At 45.4% G+C, this 19,136-nt stretch overlaps 1 protein-coding gene across 1 annotated transcript in view; it reads left to right on the top strand.

Moving 5' to 3' along the window:
* The window catches only part of crybg1a (crystallin beta-gamma domain containing 1a), a 75,181-nt gene continuing 56,045 nt past the window's right edge, over nucleotides 1-19,136 (top strand). Inside the window, exon 1 of the mRNA XM_072690007.1 lies at nucleotides 1-71. Coding sequence (XP_072546108.1) covers nucleotides 40-71 — 32 coding nt within the window. The 5' untranslated portion in view covers nucleotides 1-39. The remainder of the gene's footprint in view (nucleotides 72-19,136) is intronic.

Genomic DNA, 19,136 nt, shown 5'->3' with positions numbered 1-19,136 from the left:
TCAGCTAGGGAGGTCAGAGACCCGTTGTTTTTCAACAGTATGGACGACTTCGACACGATTTCCAGCCAAATGTGAGTGGAGGACATTTTTATGAGTTTGGCATCTAATTCTCCGTTCCACCTTAAATGGTGCAGCAGTTGCATTCTGGCGCCTCAGGCGCCAGAATGCAACTGCTGCACCATTTAAGGTGGAACGGAGAATTAGAAATACTGACATGCATATTTTTACTATTTGTTCTAATAAATATTTAAACATGTATTTGAACGTTAAAAACGTATTTTATTAATTATATTAATATTATATGAATTATATGTCCTTGTATACACAATAACAGCATTATACCAGTATGATAAACAGTGTTTATTCATTGATAATTAAAGATATTTGGAGTTTTCAGTGCTTTGCAACTTTCTCAAATATATAGCTACAGCCCTACTACCCTATCCTGGCACCTTTCAAGGGGTAGCATCTACATCTACACCGGGATATCGATAACAGGGTTGTGGGTTCGATGCACTGTTGGGCCCTTGAGCAAGGCCCTTTACCCTCTCTGCTCCCCGAGCGCTGGAGTTGGCTGCCCACCGCTCTGGGTGTGTGTGTGTGTGTGTGTGTACTCACTGCCCTTAACAGATGTGTGTGTGTGAGTGTGTGTTCACTACCAGATGGGTTAAATGCGGAGGACACATTTACGTGCACCTTTACCTTTACCTTATCTAGGCAGCAAGTGAGTAGCCAGCATAGGAATCTGAGCCACTGTGACAAGAACCAAGCTGTGATGGCTGGGACGACTGGGTCAGAACATCATTCCCAGTACGCAGTGCCAAGTAGTACCTACCAAACGTGGTCCTAAGAAGGACACCCAAGAGGATCCGCTGCTAATGTCTCAGTGCCAGCTATCACAGGACCTTCCGTGCCGCAACGGGTCAGAGAGCTGTGGCACTGTGGGCGACCTGCTCTGTGTTGGTGTTGGTGGTTTTAATGTTATGGCGGATGGATGTATACGGATGTTGTTTAGGAGTTGCTCAGGTGAAGCAGCCAGTCACAAAGGCCAATTTGCTTAATTGCCCTTAACACCTTCTCTTGCAGTCTGACAGGAATGCTTTGCTTACAGTGATCATCATCGTCGCCCCCGAAGCTGCCTGAAATGACTCCCGTCAAAGTCATGGTGGCGTGCACCTGAATGAACACATGCGGGTCTTTATAGCACCAGAAATACCAGATGAGCCAAATCAGGTGTGTCAGATGAGGGAAAGCAGTGTATGGGGTAATGTAATGCTGTGTTCTGGTGTTGAGTTACGCAACACTCTTCAGCATAATCAGCACTATTAGAGCACAGAGCGCCATCAGAACCGGGTTTATTGCTTAGGATGTTGTGCAAGGATCCAGAAGTCCTGGTCTTAGTCTTGGTGTTCTCTGGCAAACTTGTCTGGTTTCTTTTAACAGCAACACCTAGCATGAATATCCTAACTTGTGCGGTCACACAACAGGTAAGGCGGCCAACATCTTCAACATCATTTTCTCAGCAAATCCAATTGTTTAGGCTGTTCACACTTCACTGTTCTTTATAATGTGACCTAGATCTGACGTTTGAACAGTTGCAGGCCATGAAAGTGGCCCGAATCGGACCTGAAATGGTCAGATTCAGTGTGTTTGCTGTTCACACGGCCACACAGATAACAACAACATCATCATCTATGACGAAAAAGATCAGATTTGGCCCACTTTTACCTGCTGTGTGAAGATAGCCTTTCTGATAGTGATGCTGTACTGCGGCAGCTTGAGGTCTGAACTCGGACCGAACTTGCTAGGACGGCCTGATGTGGCCATGTTGGCAGTTGTTGCACTTGTAAATGATGTAGCGGACAGTGGACCCCTTCCCAGACTCACCTGCATCTACACCCTTCTTTCTGAAGGCCTCAGAGAGCTCTTCGCCACTTCAACAGTCAAGAGCAGATCAGACTAAACGTCTAAGGTTATTAGACAGTTGAAGTAGTATGAAATGTTGGGAGAGGTTGGTTGTATTACCTCAATCTCTCAGTATTGATCCAATGAATGTGTAAAAATGACAGATTTGATCAATAATTAGGAACCTGTTTGAGTTTGAATCCGAGCCGTGCTGCTTTTCCGTTAGCAGCCGGGCTACGGTCAGTTGTGCTCTCTCTGGGTAAATGGCACACTTCCCTCATCCCCACATAGATGTTGGCCAACACAGGCTTCTGTTAGCTGGTGTGGTGGAGCTGGGGACCTGGCGCTTTCCTAACCTACAACCACCAGCATATAGCAACTGTTTAAACAGTAAAATGCCAGGAAGTTCCTGATTGGATGTCAGCCCGCTACGTTTTATTCTATTTATTTATCTGTTTTTACTTGTTGTTTGATTGTTTTCCTATTTTGTATATTGAATCATTTTTCAAATCCCCATTTTCCAGTTTTTAAAACATGGCACTACAGGTTTGCAGTGTTGCAGAGAGAAACCGTGAGGCTGTCTCTTTCCCTATGCAGTCGGTCCAGCTCCATTTTTCCAAGTTGGCAAAGATTTGTGTAAAATGTGCTACAGATATTTCATTGTCGTGATACGAGCTCGTCCAGCTATTGGACCAATAGTGCGGCTACTGTAAGTGTCACTGTATTTTGACTAATATACAGTACCAGTCAAAGGTTGGACGTGTGCTGATTATCATCGGAAAAACATTTGAACCAATGCTAGGCTTGTCATGTAAAGGGACCCACGGGTATCCACTGTAGTTAGGATGTCGTGCCTGGAGGTGGTTTTCAAGTAGGCCTAAGTTGTAGTGCCGTGGCTGTATGTGTGTGTGTGTGTGTGTGTATATGTGAAGGCGAATATACCTCTCAAACCCTCATACATACATGTTTAGGGTTGGTTTCCCAGAGAGGGATTAAGCCTAGTTCTGGACTGTATTTTCCTTTCTAGGCAGAATTTTCTATTGAGGATGCTTTGTAGTCCAGGACACGGGAAACAAACCCTTACTCATTTAGCAAGACCAATAAATAGCCTTAATAGCCTATATGACTACATCATCTCCTACATCAGTTTAACCTAGCCTGCTTGAACCCCCTCCAGTCACGACATCCTAACTGCGGTGGATACCTGTGTGTCTTCTTTTTAATAAACTAAAATATGGTCTCCTGGCAATGTTTTTAAGATTACTATCAGCCCCTCCCTCTACTACAATGATCCCCGCCTGTGAGGAGTCCAAATTTTTGACGTAATGTGAATCTGACAGATGGTCTTTTTATTGTGTCAGGATTTCATAACGAACTGACCAATAGAAATGCTGCAGAATTATTGAAAACAATATATATATATATATTTTGCATTGAGGTCCATAGAAAGTTAAGCTGTTTTTTCATTCTCCTGTAAAGCTGCCAGTTTGGAGATACAGGTTTTTGCATGACAGTACAAATATTTTGCATGACTATTCATCCAATTTTTGCATCTGCTATACGTTTCCCAAGCCCTTCACTCTGCAGGGTCACGAGTGGAACCCTGTGGCGGTCTGTGGAGGCCGACATGTTCGGCTCTTTGTCGTGTGTGGATTTGCAACCTGTCGGAACCTGCAGCTTTCCGTCTTGCCTTGATGCCCAGAGGCCAAATCAAGACTCGATTTGCTGTCAAATGCTGTGGTTTCTGGCTTTCTGAAGCATTCCTAGAGAACTGCTTCCCACTGTCTATATGCTTCGGTAGATTACAGGATATCAGAAACATAAGGATCCACGTCCTCTCGATTTCTATCTGGTTTGACGGATGTGTGCTACTCGTGCAACCGCCTTTCATCGCCTGTTCTGTTTGTTTTATAGACAACGTGTTCAGGAGTAGGTTTCACACTGCCGGGCTGCTACTGACGTTTTCTACTGGCTCAGAAACTGCACCAGTTTACATGTACACAAAGAGAAAACGTGGCTTGAAAGCTTATTTTTATTTCCTGAGGTAGATTGTGGGTTTGCATGGCACTCCGAACTATCACAGTTACAAATATTATGACCAGGGGTGCCGAAACCTTTGCATACCACTGTATAGCTTTATCTGATATTATATAATACTTTATGTACAGTGTTATTCTAACATGTGGAAAGTTTTCCCTCAAGGGTTAACGCCCCTCGTCCTCAACTGAAAGGCGCTATGCCGCATGGCGCAGTGCAGTCGGGCCTGCAGAAGCAGCAGGATGTGGTGCGGAGAGCTCGAGTGGAATGGGGAGAGTAGCAGGTCTGCTCGTGCCACTGCTTCTGACAAAAACATTACCAGCAAATATTTTGCGCCTGTCTGTTGGCCACGTGCGTGTTTACTGTGCCACTAAACCAGTTACTGCTCCACCCATTTTGGTTGGTGTGTGAGGAGGGTGGTTGACTATCCATCGGCGTTCTCTTTTACCAAAGTGTACAAAAGACGAAGTAGACGTTTAAGCATCCAGCATTAAGTCTTTTTAGACCTCCATTCTTCTCCGTTTCTTCCCAGTATTCGAAGGAGCCGCTCTGTCTGAGCGCAGCTTGAGCTTCGGCGTGTTGAAATATACAGATTAGAGCCCGTTCGATATATGGACATGTTGACAACCCCCGGTTTTGTCGCTGTCTGATGAAGCACTGCCGATAATGTTCCAAGAACATTAGAACATTTCATTTGGAGTTTGGGAAAATTACTAGTCAAGCAGTATAAATACTGTGTATCTCTTGGCCTCGTTCAGCACACGTAGCCACAATCATTTGCTAGTTGTCCAGAAGACGATCGTCAACACCCTCAGATCACAGGGGGTCATTGCCGAAAAGGCTGGCTGTTCAAGCGCTGCATCAAAGCATTAGTGGAAAGTTGCCTGGAAGGAGGACATGTGGTAGGAAAAAGTGCACATGCAACAGGGCTGACTGCAGCCTTAAGAGGATGAAGGTCAAGGTCAAGGAAAGTTCCCAAGCCAAATCCTGAGCTACGCCACTGGAGTCCGAGAGAACACAATTGGCCACGCTCTCTCCGAGTGGGTAAATGGCGCTCTCTCCCCCCTCATCACTCTTAAGCGATGTTGGCTGGCACAGGCGTCTGTTAGCTGGTGCGGTGGCGCTGGGGATTTGGTGTTTTACTCCGAGCGTGCCGGCATGCCCGTCAATGTCCGTAGCCCCCAAGTCAGGAGCATTGCCAGTGCTAGGTGGACCTACAAACGGGTGGGTTAATTGGCAGGAGCAAATTTGGGGGGAAAACGGGAAAAGTCGGACTTTGAAGACGTCGGCCTTTGAACCCTGCCATCAGGTAGGGAGGGACTGGTCCTCTTCTGGCTTTGTAGGCCAGCGTCAGGGGTTTGAAACTGCTGCAGGCAGCTGCAATAAGCCAGTAAACAAAACCCAGTGGAGAAATGACATGGCAGAACTTATTAAGATAGAAGACAAGACGAGTTGCGTCGCTGCATTCTTGATCAGTGAAAGGGCCCGAGGGCACGCAGGGGAAAACCAGCCAGGAGAGAGTTGCAGTAGTCAAGCCTTGTGTTGATAAGGAAGTGAACAAACATGGATGGATGGCTTCCCCTGAAAGAAAAGGTTGAATTCTCAGGATACTACACAGGAGAAATCTGCATGACCGAGTCAGGTGTGTCAGAGCCAGCCAAACTGCAAAGTTCTCCAGGGCTTGGGTGGGGATTTGGATTAATTAAGTTACACAGAACTCTAATTGTAGAACATATCATGTTTCCGTGATGGTTATGTTGAAGTAATCCGACTCTCCAGACAGACAGACAGACGTCAGGCAGATACTGGAACCTATAGATAGATATATAACATTACCAAAGACTTGATGTCACCCTGGCGGGGTAATTTGTACGACTGCAGATTTGTAGAGTAGCTTGTTGTATTACAACCAGAGAGTCACTGCTGGTAGGATTGTTAGCAAGTCATATCAGAACCCCCGTTTGACTGCAGAAGACCTTTAGAGAGTTAGCATGTAGAGCCTGAAGTGCTGGTGCACTGTTCTACTGTGCAGCGACTCCTGCACAAATGTGACCTTTAGCTGGCAGGTATAAAACTGCAGACCACAGGACCACTGTTGTCCCGACATTATTTGGGTGGTGGACCGTTCTCAGCATGGAACGTTCTCAGCATGTTTGTGTGATGCTGGCACATCCAATTAAGCACTGCTTGCTCTGAGGTCAGAAACTGATCACAGATGAAGGTCCACCCTCCAACCAGGAGGGCCGAATTCCTGCACAGGTTCTGTGCTCACCTGATTCAACCCATCAGTTAATCGCCAGTGACTAGCACACTATGCTGGACTCCGGCCCCTGTTGCCCACCCCTGGTCAAGAGGAAGGCTAACGCAAACTGTGCATCAATACCTTAGCAAGGTGGAGCCACAAGGCAAGGGTTTCCAATAAAGTGGCCACAGAGTGTACACAGTGGAAATATCCCCTCGTTATTGTGTCTCATGCTAAGATCTGGAAAGCAGGGCTTTGAAAGGAAGACCGTTGCTGAAAAAAAGCACCTGTCACTGAGATGATCCTGCCTGTTGGTTTACTCAAGGATTTGCTCCCAAACATGAACTGCAACAGGTCTGAAAAGAGCTCTGGGCTAAAAAGCCTGGGCTGAAGGTGTGGGTGCATGTAGCAATCCGTGTAACGCACAGCCTGAGCAGAATTCCCAACGGCTTGCGCCTCCAGTTATATAGGTACGTTTGACCTGCATTGAGGACATTTGCATAGAATTCAAATCTGAAGGCGCTCTGCTCAAAGGCTTGACTTGCAGGATTGGTGTGTGTAGCTCGGGACGGCCTATCGTGATTGAACCATGTGTGTAATATAAAGAGTTTTAGGAAACAACGGTATCAGAACTGACCAGTGTTCTCACACAGTGACCTTAGTGCTGAAGAGATTTTAGCCGGTTAGCTTTCAGCTTTGCCCACCCACTCACTCCCCCAAGCATTGAGCTCTGGAGCAGTGGAACTAGACTTGTTCTCTGGAATGATGGTGGTGCTCCATCCAGTACTTCTGGGATGAGTCAGGGTGTTGGGGATGAGTCAGGGTGTTGGGGATGAGTCAGGGTGTTGGGGATGAGGTGGGGTGGTGATCATCCAACATCCTGATCTTACTAACGCTCTAGTCACTATATGCAATAAAATACTCACAGCAAAGCTCCTCCAAAATCTAGTCGAAAGCCTTCTTCCCTGGGCAGTAGAGATAGTACGACTTACTTCAACAAAAACTTTTTTTTTAATACCCTTGATTTCAGAAAAAATCTAAGAATAAGCAGGTGTCCCAATACTTTTGTCAAAGTAGCGTAGACTTTATATCCAGACTCTGCCAGCTATAGGAACATGGGTTACTACGTAAACCAGGCCTCGTGACCACAGATTTTCCAGTGCCTTTGGCTGCAGAAGGGGTCCACGGTAGGCTCCAAACTGGAGCTAAACACACACCGACCAGTAAGACTTGAGAAAGCCAAATCTGGGGGCTTTATACCCCTCTAGCCCCGGCCTGGCATTAGGCAGCATGGTGCCAATAGCTGCATGTTTACCTGCTCCAGAGAGTCCTATTCTGTTGGCAATACTTCTAGATTCTAGCTGTTCGTGTGTGTGTGTGTGTGTGTATGTGTGCATTTGCACATCTGTGTCAGCAACGGGTGCAGCTTAAGTTAGCCGAATGCATTCCTTAGAGAGGGTGTCCACAAACATTTGGACATAGTGTAGTTTCAAACTAAATATGTGCCCGATAGCGTATGATTCCTATCAGCTTGGCTAATTGGCAAGAGAAGAGCCTCCTGGGCTTTGAGATTCATTAGGAGTTCACTTGGACTGAACGTCTTAATAGAAATATGAGGCGTAATAAAATACTGTAAAATAATAATTAAGGAAAGATGCTGAAGTGCAGTTTCTCACGTAACGTCCACACACACCTTCACTTGTTTTCTCCGCTCGGATGAGACACGGATCTGACGGAAATATAGCCATGCATGACTAAAGCAGGGCGGTTGAAGTTGCCTGGGGTCAGGGTGTGTTTGTGTGGGGGTGGTGGAGGGGTGGGGGTGGTGGTGGTGGTGGTGGTGGTAGTGAGGAACTAAAATGCAGCCTAGCGTCTTTGTGAGAACACCTCTGGGAGCTTGCCAGTGAGGCTGGAGACGGGGGTTTAGCTTGCTACAATGCTAATTGAAGCTAATTCCCCTGAGCAGATGTAGTAGCTAGCGGTGGTGGTGTAGCAGCTCTGAGGGGATTTTTCAGCTAAAAATCAAACACACACAGTTTTCCCTCTTAAGCTAAATGTAGAACACCAACTTAAACACATTTAGTGTCCGAATTTCGCTTCTTTAGTTGAGGAAACCGACAATTTCTCTCTCTTTTCAGTCAGAGAAGCTTAGCCAAGGCTAACTAGCATGCTAACCCTAACCCAGCTGCGCGCAACAACCAAACGCTAGCAAGTTAGCTTATCTCAGTCTGTCTGAGATTAATTTCCCCCCTCAGTTTTTAATCATCTGATTAGCTCGTTCTTCTGAGGTTCTCCTAAGCTGTGGCCGCAAGTAAACGGACGTCTGACTGATGATACTTTCATTAGCAAACCCAGATATTAGCCATATCATTAAAACCACCGAAGTGACGCTACACAAATAACCGTTGCTGATCCGGTTCCAATGGGTTATATGGACCAAAGTATTGGGACACCTGCTCATTCATATGATGAGTTGATCCTGCTTTTGTTGGAGTAACTGTCTAGTGGGAAGAAGACCTGCCACTAGATTTTAGGAGGAGCATTGCTGTGAGGATTTGATTGCATTCTGTAACAAGAGTGACCTTAGTGAGGTGCCGAATGTTGGATGAGCAGCACCCCACCGCAACCCCGCCAACTCCCCAACTCATCCCAAAAGTATAGGATGATTCCAGAGAACACCGCTCCACCACTCCATCGCTAAAAGCGTTATACACATCTGGCCCGCAGCTGGCATTAGGCCTGGCATGGTGCCAACAGGTTCATGTTTATCTGCTTTGGAGAGTGCAGTTGTTTCGGCAAGCTGTGTTTCTGTGCATTTGCACATCTGTGTCAGCAATCGGTGCAAGCAGTTAGAAGGGTCTGAGACATGTGACGACTAGACGACCGGGTCAGAACATCTTCAGGCAGGTCTCGTGGGGTGTTCCCGGTATGCACCGCGGTCAGTGCTTACCAGAAGTGCTCCAAGGCAGGACAACTGGTGAACCCTGTGAGCGACGTGGTCATGGGCAACCTCATGCAGGCCCCACCTCACCATTCCCAGGATCTGCTGCTAGCTAACGTCTTGGTCCCAGATACCACAGCAGCAGGACCCCTTCAGAGGTTTTGTGGAGTCCATGATCAGCGGCTGATCAGTGTGTATAGCACAACTACGCCCAACTACGCCCAACTACGCACAGCACAAAGAACAGCCTCGGTTTAGTAGTTTCATCTGATCAGATATAAAAAGCACATGGTGTTTTTAAGTTGAGGCGCTGGCATCCGTGACGCTACAGCTTTTTGCAGTTGCTCCACCACATCTGGCACGGTTAAGCCACACAAGGCCGCTTCACCACTGCCAGTCTTTGCTTTGTTTTGCGCTGGGTTTGCCAAGGTAACGAGGAAAATAAGGAAAATAAGCAACCGCCATGCAGATGCCAAGTCCGTATTGGTTCGTTTTTTTTTGCACGCCTCTGATGTGCGCTCGCTCTCTTGCCTAAGGGGGGAGATTGTAGCTAACGCCAGCCTGAGCTAACATGTTGCAATTCAGAGCACTTTCTTCCTGGAGGCCTGTAAGAGCTGTTTTTCTTTTTTTCTTCACTGGTTTCACTGGATACGTTTCAGCAAAACTTCGAATTACACCATATAATCCATCCGGCTGCTTCAGGATTTATCGTATGCATGCTACCTTTCAAAGTCATGCTACAGTTTAGAAGTGTGGAATTCTGTAGGCTATATCTACAGTACTGTGCAGATGTTTCAGGCACCAAAGCACATTATTTAAAGCATGTCTCTGAGCAGCGAGAGGGTTTTTAACTGTAGAAGCTCCAGATCTCATCAGAACAGATAAAGCAGGTGGACATAAATCCAGTAAAAAGGAGAAACAGGAGCTTCTCATTCTGAAGAAAGAAAGTCGTGAGATCTTGTCGGTGAGCTAGTCTGAAGAACAGAGCTCGGTTCCTCCAGGTTTCTCTTGGACGCCTCCAATCAGCGAGTGGATTTATAAGGCTGGATTGGACGTGGATGTTGTTTTCTTTGCCTACTTACCTGACTTTCCTACCAGGCTACCAGGCTAACGTTTCCAATCATTTCTCCAGCTTTAACTGTTTCAGGTCTCTCTGAGCTGGTTAGTTAAAGTAGGGCGTATTTCTAGTTTCTCTGGCCTCTGTGGGTTGTTAGAATGCAGCATATGTGGGTTGTGAGGGTTTGTGAAGGGGGCTGTGTGAAAGAGAGAGTTCATTTCTTTATGCTTTTAGGTGTAGTGTGTAGTTACTGTAGATATACAAAGCTTAATATAAATTAATATAAAGATCACTCTCTGCAAATCCATCTTTATCCTTGTGAGGCCTTCTCATTTTTGGTCATGTCAACAAGGCCCCATACAAAAACTTTAGACCTCATTGTGCTGATAGTGCTTGGTCCTCACGTATTGCTGTTTACAGCTATATTAATTGATTTATAGCCTTTTTACCCTCCAATTTTTTGATTATTTAAAAACCTGGACAACTATATTAGCATAATTTTATAAGGGTGTCTGTGCTATTTTTATGTAGACTGCCTTGTGGGATATGCAAGGCATAGGTTGTAACAGTGATAAAACTAACCCCGCTGTCTGGAGGCTGTACTTCAGCCTGGCTAGCTCTCACTGTGAGCTGTGCATGCATTTCAAAAATGAACATGAGTCTCACGTACTTGATGGTCTGTTGTAGATGCATCGTAGATGCTCACCTGACATTCAGCTAACATTCAGCTGAACATTTTTCAAATGTAACTGAACTATAAGTTGAATGTAAACGACTGTCTATTGAATGTAACCCTAACATTGTCCTTCACTCAACCCTAAAACCTTACCTTACCTGTCAACCTTAAAACCTAACCCTAACCTTACCCTTACCCTTCTGTCAACCCTAAAACCTAACCCTAACCTTACCCTTACCCTTCTGTCAACCATAAAACCTAACCCTAACCTTACCCATACCCTTCTGTCAACCCTAAAACCCTTACCCTTACCCTTCTGTTAACCCTAAACCCTAAGCCTAACCTTACCCTTGCCCTCCTGTTAACCCTAAAACCTAAGCCTAACCTTACCCTTACCCTTCTGTTAACCCTAAAACCCTTACCCTTCTGTTAACCCTAAACCCTAAGCCTAACCTTACCCTTACCCTTCTGTTAACCCTAAAACCTAAGCCTAACCTTACCCTTACCCTTCTGTTAACCCTAAAACCCTTACCCTTCTGTTAACCCTAAACCCTAAGCCTAACCTTACCCTTACCCTTCTGTTAACCCTAAAACCTAAGCCTAACCTTACCCTTACCCTTCTGTCAACCCTAAAACCTAAGTCTAACCTTACCCTTACCCTCCTGTTAACCCTAAAACCTAAGCCTAACCTTACCCTTACCCTTCTGTCAACCCTAAAACCTAAGCCTAACCTTACCCTTACCCTTCTGTTAACCCTAAAACCTAAGCCTAACCTTACCCTTACCCTTCTGTTAACCCTAAAACCTAAGCCTAACCTTACCCTTACCCTTCTGTCAACCCTAAAACCTAAGCCTAACCTTACCCTTACCCTTCTGTTAACCCTAAACCTAACCTTACCCTTACCCTTCTGTTAACCCTAAAACCTAAGCCTAACCTTACCCTTACCCTTCTGTCAACCCTAAAACCTAAGCCTAACCTTACCCTTACCCTCCTGTTAACCCTAAAACCTAAGCCTAACCTTACCCTTACCCTTCTGTCAACCCTAAAACCTAAGCCTAACCTTACCCTTACCCTTCTGTTAACCCTAAAACCTAAGCCTAACCTTACCCTTACCCTTCTGTTAACCCTAAAACCTAAGCCTAACCTTACCCTTACCCTTCTGTTAACCCTAAAACCTAAACCTAACCTTACCCTTACCCTTCTGTTAACCCTAAACCTAACCTTACTCTTACCCTTCTGTTAACCCTAAGCCTAACCTTACCCTTACCCTCCTGTTAACCCTAAAACCTAAACCTAACCTTACCCTTACCCTTCTGTTAACCCTAAGCCTAACCTTACCCTTACCCTCCTGTTAACCCTAAAACCTAAGCCTAACCTTACCCTTACCCTTCTGTCAACCCTAAAACCTAAGCCTAACCTTACCCTTACCCTTCTGTTAACCCTAAAACCTAAGCCTAACCTTACCCTTACCCTTCTGTCAACCCTAAAACCTAAGCCTAACCTTACCCTTACCCTTCTGTTAACCCTAAAACCTAACCCTTACCTTACCCTTACCCTCCTGTTAACCCTAAAACCAAAGCCTAACCTTACCCTTACCCTTCTATCAACCTTAAAACCTAAGCCTAACCCTAACCATGTCCTTTACTCAACCCTAAAACCTAAGCCTAACCCTAACCTTACCCTTCACTCAACCCTAAAACCTAAGCCTAACCTTACCCTTCAACCATAAAACCTAAGCCTAACCCAAACCTTACCCTTCACTCAACCCTAAAACCTAAGCCTAACCCTAACCATGTCCTTTACTCAACCCTAAAACCTAAGCCTAACCTTACCCTTAAACCATAAAACCTAAGCCTAACCCAAACCTTACCCTTCACTCAACCCTAAAACCTAACCCTAACCTTACCCTTCTGTCAACCCTAAAACCCAAGCCTAACCATACCCTTCACTCAACCCTAAAACCCAAGCCTAACCTTGTCCTAAAGCTTTAATCTAACCTTAAAAGGGGAAGGTTAAGTAAGGGTTAGGATTAGGGTTCAGTTCCACTAATAGATATTTAGTTGATATGTAGTTAGGTGTCAGGTGAGCGTCTACAGCGGACCATCCGACTGTAGTGATGGTAAGAACATTCTTATGAACTTCTTATTGTTCAATTCTCAATTCTTCTTGAGAAAGCTTTTAGAAATCCAGCCCCTAAAAGCGTTACCGACTGAACAGCCAACAGCAGCAGCCACACGCAGTATTATCACTCTGTCGCGGTTATGAAGCCTTGTCCTGAAGGCTGTTCTGAAAAAGCTCTTTGTCTTTCATCAACTTTTGGGTTGTCTGCATGTTCCCATATGCAACGGGCATGTCATGCTAATGGAATGCACATGAAGAGATGGCCTTCTGCACAAGACTTAGCAGAACCTCATATCTTGAGCTCAGAAATGGCTCTCAGGCGGTTGCTTGATAGCCGGTTCTGGTAGTTCTGCTCTAGTGCTCCAGGCACAGTTTAGGCCTAGTCTTGTGTTATCACAAGCTCGCAGTGGGAGTTGCACACTAGTCGCAGTGCTGGGACTGTAGACTGTCTACCGTCTGCAGCCTGGACGTGTCTGGAAAAGGGACCCATTGTTGCTGTTCTCTGCCTTGAACTGGAATGGTTTCCATTGGGCCACTGGGGTAATGCGCGGTTATGTAATCGTATGAAACGATTGCGGCCAAGTACGAGCAGCCGAGGAGCCGAGGAGCTTTGTAGAGCAGAGCTAGAAATAAAGAGCTTATGCTCAGAGACTGCACGAGCACTGCTGAGAGGTAGGGCTGGACCGCGTGTCTCAATTGGTTTTGATTACGCTGTTTATGCGGAGAGTTTTCATTGTTCTTGCATTTACTTGTTTGATCTGGTCGAACACATTCTTTAGAGGACATTATCATCATCATCATCATTATTATTATTATTATTATACCCAAGAGAAACCTCTAATTTACTACCATGAAATGTCAATTCGGTGCTGAATTTGTACAACTTGTAGAGTAAGGAAGCTCAGCTTAGCTCAAACTTGTCATATTCCTTCAGAAAAACTCTCAGACGTTTCCGTTGGGATCAGTGGTCAGTGTCAGAATGCTGCATGTCGTTGCTGTCCCACAAAAAACATAATTTTTTCGCTTTGTGACTGTCGTAATATGAATCTGGCTGCTGTTCCTTACACATCGTGTCCAAATTCAACTAGAAATGCTCCAAAATGACTTGGAGTCAAATCCTTTTCCATTGACTTCCATTAAAGTTTGAGGCGTGTTTTCTCTTCTCCTGTAAAGTTGCCATGTGGGAGATACAAAGTTCAGGAGGTAGCAACGGTGTTGAAGATCAGGAGGAATTCTACATTTACATTTACATTTACGGCATTTAGCAGACGCTCTTATCCAGAGCGACTTACAAAGTGCTTTGCTATTCACCCAAGAAAACCTTAGCTAGTTAGAATAGACTAATAATACAAAGGATACCTCTAAGCTTAGACATTACTAAACACAATACAATAAGGCGACCATAGAACTATTCGTCCAAGTACTCTCTGAAGAGGTGGGTCTTCAGTCTGCGTTTGAAGACAGCAAACGACTCGGCCGTTCGGACATCCAGGGGCAGCTCGTTCCACCACTTTGGTGCCAGGACAGAAAAAAGCCTGGACGCTTGTCTTCCGCGGATTTTGAGGGAGGAATTCTAATGGGCCGTAAATCATTGCTGTGTCACTGCTGTTATTTTTCAAAAACAACCATAAGTCATCTAAGCCTCTTCAGTTATCATCACTTCCACTGCTTATCAGTGCGTATCTAGGTGCTTTATCTCTGGGGCAGTCTCTGTAATACTATAGAGGGCCAAGGTGGAATTCCCAGGAGTGCCTCAACCTGTTGGGCCTGACTGATTTGGGGTGGAGTTTGGAGTTTATTGATGTATATAATGTATAAATGTATCTTTTGATGATTTTCTTTTTCATTTTTTAAAATATTTCATTTCATTATTGATTAATTAGTAGCAATTTCTAAGCAATTTTACCTTATTTTGTTATCTTATTTTTCTTCTGCTGGATTTTCTCTGCTATTTCGCCCCACAGTTTTAAGATTTCACTATTTTCATTTCCATAATTCCTTTGAACTCGTCGCATACAGCTTGCATACCCAACACAAATGTATGGTGGAACTATACAGGCTAAAGTTTGCCCACATCCTCTTACGCCGTCATGATGTACCAGCCATCGGTTGAGATATCGTGGAGGCCGTCTAACAACATCAAAGCAACCACATACCAACACCCTAGCAACAACCAGAGATACACTACATGTCAAAATGTTTGTGGACACCCCCTCTAATGAATGCCTGTCAGCTATTGTTAAGTTAAGCACTCATTGCTGACACAGATGTGCAAATGCACACCAACACACAGCTTGTGTAGTCCCTGTAGAGAAGTACTGCCCATAGAAAGATCAACATGCTGCCCAATGCCAGGCGTGGGCTAGAGGGGTATAAAGACCCCCAGGATTGAGCTGTGGAGCAGTGGAACTGCTGAAGGCCTATCCAGTCCTTTTGGGATGCCCAGTCCCTTCTGCAAGCTCAAATGGGTGGGTGAACTGGCAGCATGTTGAGGAATACCCTGAAGTCAGGCTATCAGGGCAGGTCAGCTGTTGCAGGGAGGTGTTGCTTCATCGCTCTGACGTGTTTACAGTAGATCTTTGAGCAAATCATGAGTCTTCTGCTTAACTGCACCTTCAGCGATCACTTCAGCCACACCTGCTGTCAAGAGCGAGTGTGTGTTTATCCTACCGAGGAGAAGAAGGAGGAGTGATGTTGCACAATAAGAGGCCAGTGTTGTTCCTGGCTCATGCGGTCAGCCTCGATGGAAAAATATTTGCCCTGATGACCCAAGATCTAACGCTCCAACCTGGCACCAGAGCTCACCTGCAGTAACAGAAGCATGCTGTCATCTTAGGTGAATGATATATCGACTGTGTCTCATTGATGTTCTGTCAAAACTGCTGATTCTGCTCTTTTAATCGATCACCCCTGACTGTGATTGGTCCTATGCACCACCTTGTTTGTTCTGAGCCCTCCTCTTGTCTGTGATTGGTTCTAATCACCACCTATTATCAACACCTCCTCATGAATGGAATTGGTCCTAATCACCACCTTGATTGTTGTGAGACATGCCCCTGACTGTGATTGGTCCAGTGATTGATTGTTCTGAGACCTCCCCCTGACTGTAATTGGAACTAATCACCACCTTGTTTGTTCTGAGACCTCCCCTGACTGTGATTGGTCCAAATTCACCACTTTGTTTGTTCTGAGACCTCCCCCTGACTGTGATTGGTCCAAATTCACCACTTTGTTTGTTCTGAGACCTCCCCCTTAATGTGAATGGTTCTAATGACCACCTTGATTGTTCTGAGACCTCCCCCTGACTGTAATTGGTTCTAATGACCACCTTGTTTGTTCTGAAACCTCCCCCTGACTGTGATTGGTCCAAATTCACCACTTTGTTTGTTCTGAGACCTCCCCCTGACTGTGATTGGTTCTAATTACCACCTTGTTTGTTCTGAGACCTCCCCCTGACTGTGATGGGTCCTAATGACCACCTTGTTTGTTCTGAGACCTCCCCCCGACTGTGATGGGTCCTAATCACCACCTATTGTTTTCTGACACCTCCTTATGACTGAAATTGGACCTAATCACCACCTTGTTTGTTGTGAGACATGCCCCTTGCTGTGATTGGTCCAAATTCACCACTTTGTTTGTTCTGAGACCTCCCCCTGACTGTGATTGGTCCTAATCACCACCTTGTTTGTTCGGAGATTTCCCCCCCGATTGTGGTCAGAACAATTCCGGTACGGCAGGTCTTGGGGTGGGATGTTTCTGGCATGCAGTGGTCAGTACTGATGAGTGCTTTGGTCCAGGTCCAAGTTCAGTCTGATCTAACTTGCATCTGAGACACACTCTTTCTTAAATACCCATTTTGCCGTTTAGGTTGGGCCAGCTGTTGGTGTTGCTTGGGAAAGATCTAAATAGAGGTTCTCATCATGAACAGGATTATCAGGACTGTCGTATATCTGTTACACATGTGACCACACGTGCTGGACAGAAACATACCTCTCCTAGCACAGCATTTACAACAGTACCTACCTACAAAAGGGCCCCAAGGAAGGACAACCTGTAAACAACAACAGGGTTATTGATGTGATCCATTGAGGTCCCACCTCACAACTCACAGGACTTAAAGGATCTGCTGTTAATGTCTACCACAGGATGCCTTCTGAGGTCTTGTGGAGTCCAAGCATCAGTGGATCAGAGCTGTTTTGGTGGCATGTTGAGGACCTACACAATGTAAAGAACACCACCTTGCTCAATATGCAGATCAATCACACAGCAACTTGCATACCTAGAGCTTGAATCTGCCACTCACTCTAAATCCCAGAGCAATTCCACACTGGCGGAGCTTTCAGCCTCTTTTGTTACATCCTATTTGGATAAATCTCCAACCAGCTCAACTGATGAGTGAGTAAAGGATTACGGGCTTGCGCCAGTGAAGTGCTGAAACTCCCGAGAGAACGAGGGAGCAGGGGGTGGAAATGGAAGGAAAGGGGAGAGGCAAGATAGAGCTGTGTTTATTAAGTGACAGTATTTTAGAGTAAGAGCCAGTATTCCTTGTCCAAAAAATCGGGAAAAGCACTTTAGATGTCTTGGGATGAACTGGATTCCATCTTAGCTCGCCATTTAATACCATTAAATACCAGTAAAACCATTAACTTACCATTTAATGGCTTGTACTCTTGTATCTAGCTTTTAGTAAGGATTTCAATAAGGGCGCACCAATATGGGAATTCCAATATCTGATCCGGTACCTGGGATTCACCTGGAATAGCGCTACGGAGAAATGTATAACTGGTGGTGGCCAGTGCCAGGCAGGCAGTGTGTGCGCTGCACAGTTCCAGCTGCCTTGTTGGTTTGATCCAGGGCGTTGTGGGTTCGGTCTTCGTTCGGTATGTTTCCTCACACTTCCTAAAAACACACACTTGCTGTGTTAACTTGCTGTCTAGGTTGGAGTTCATTAGGTTAATGGTTGTGTGTGTGTGATGCCCTGAGGTGGACTGATGCCTTGTCCAGGGAGTATTCCTGCATTGTGCCCAATAATCCTGGGTGAGTGGTTCTGCCTTGGTGGGTATTTCTGAACTGGGGTATTCTTGCCTTGTGCCCAGTGATTCTGAGTCGGCTCTGGACTTTCCTGACCAGGAAAAAGCAGATAAGAAGATGAATGATTGGAATATACTTTGACCACAGGGTTTTCCTGCCTTATGTCCAGTGATCCTGGGCATGCCCTGGACTCCTCTGACCAAGTGGATAAGTAGAAAAATTGAATGAATGCACCCTGTTCTCAGATTCCTGGTAGGATTCAATAAACACATCTTAGTTTCAAACATTGGTTTGAGATCTCAGTCAGATCTGAATATCTGTCGATATTCCGATATTTGTCGATATCTGTCGATATTCCCATTCCGATATTTTCTAAAAGCAATTTCCTGCCGATACCGATATGATGGCACATCCCTAATTTTACTCAGTCAGTCAAATACACCTCTGATTATTATCTGTAATATGGAAATCAGCTCATCAGCTGACTGTGTTGGAACCTGTGCTGTTCCTTGTCTCTTGTTTTTCCTGTTTTATGCAAACGATGACCAGCACTGACGTGGCGTGATGTTTATTTCTTGAACCTGCAGCAGTCGTGGAGCGCGTGTACTATGACGTAGTCCCAAGTACTGGGAGGGGTCTGGGTTGTTAAGGGTAGCTTGAAGATCCTGATTTGTTTACCCATGTACATTATTGTTTATCTCCTGTACATCAGCAGCTCTGACCCCTCGAGGCATGGACTCCACAAGACCTCTGAAAGTGTCCTGCTGTGGGGTGTGTCGGGCACCAGGACCTTAGCAGCAAAGTCCTGTAAGGTTGTGAAGAAGTGGGGCCTTCATTAGCATTAGTGAGCCTTGGTAGAGAGCCACTTTTGGTAGGTACTAACTACTGCATACCGGAGAATGGAGATGTTCTGACCCAGTTGTCCAGAGTTCTTGTTGGTTCTTGCCAAAGTAGCTTCAGAAGTTTTCCTGCTTCAAACAACACGTCACTGACCGTTCACCACTATATACACAATGTAAATAACAGACGTAAAAAAGCAATAACAATATTATTTACCGATTATTTATCGACAATTGCGTGTGTGTGTGTGGGGGGGGGGGGGGGTAGGTATTGCACATTGTATTTT

This window comes from Salminus brasiliensis, chromosome 10, assembly GCF_030463535.1.
Source record: "Salminus brasiliensis chromosome 10, fSalBra1.hap2, whole genome shotgun sequence".
Lineage (NCBI taxonomy): Eukaryota > Metazoa > Chordata > Actinopteri > Characiformes > Bryconidae > Salminus > Salminus brasiliensis.
The sequence above is the reverse complement of the archived record's forward strand: the minus strand, read 5'-3'. Positions and strand labels throughout refer to the sequence as shown.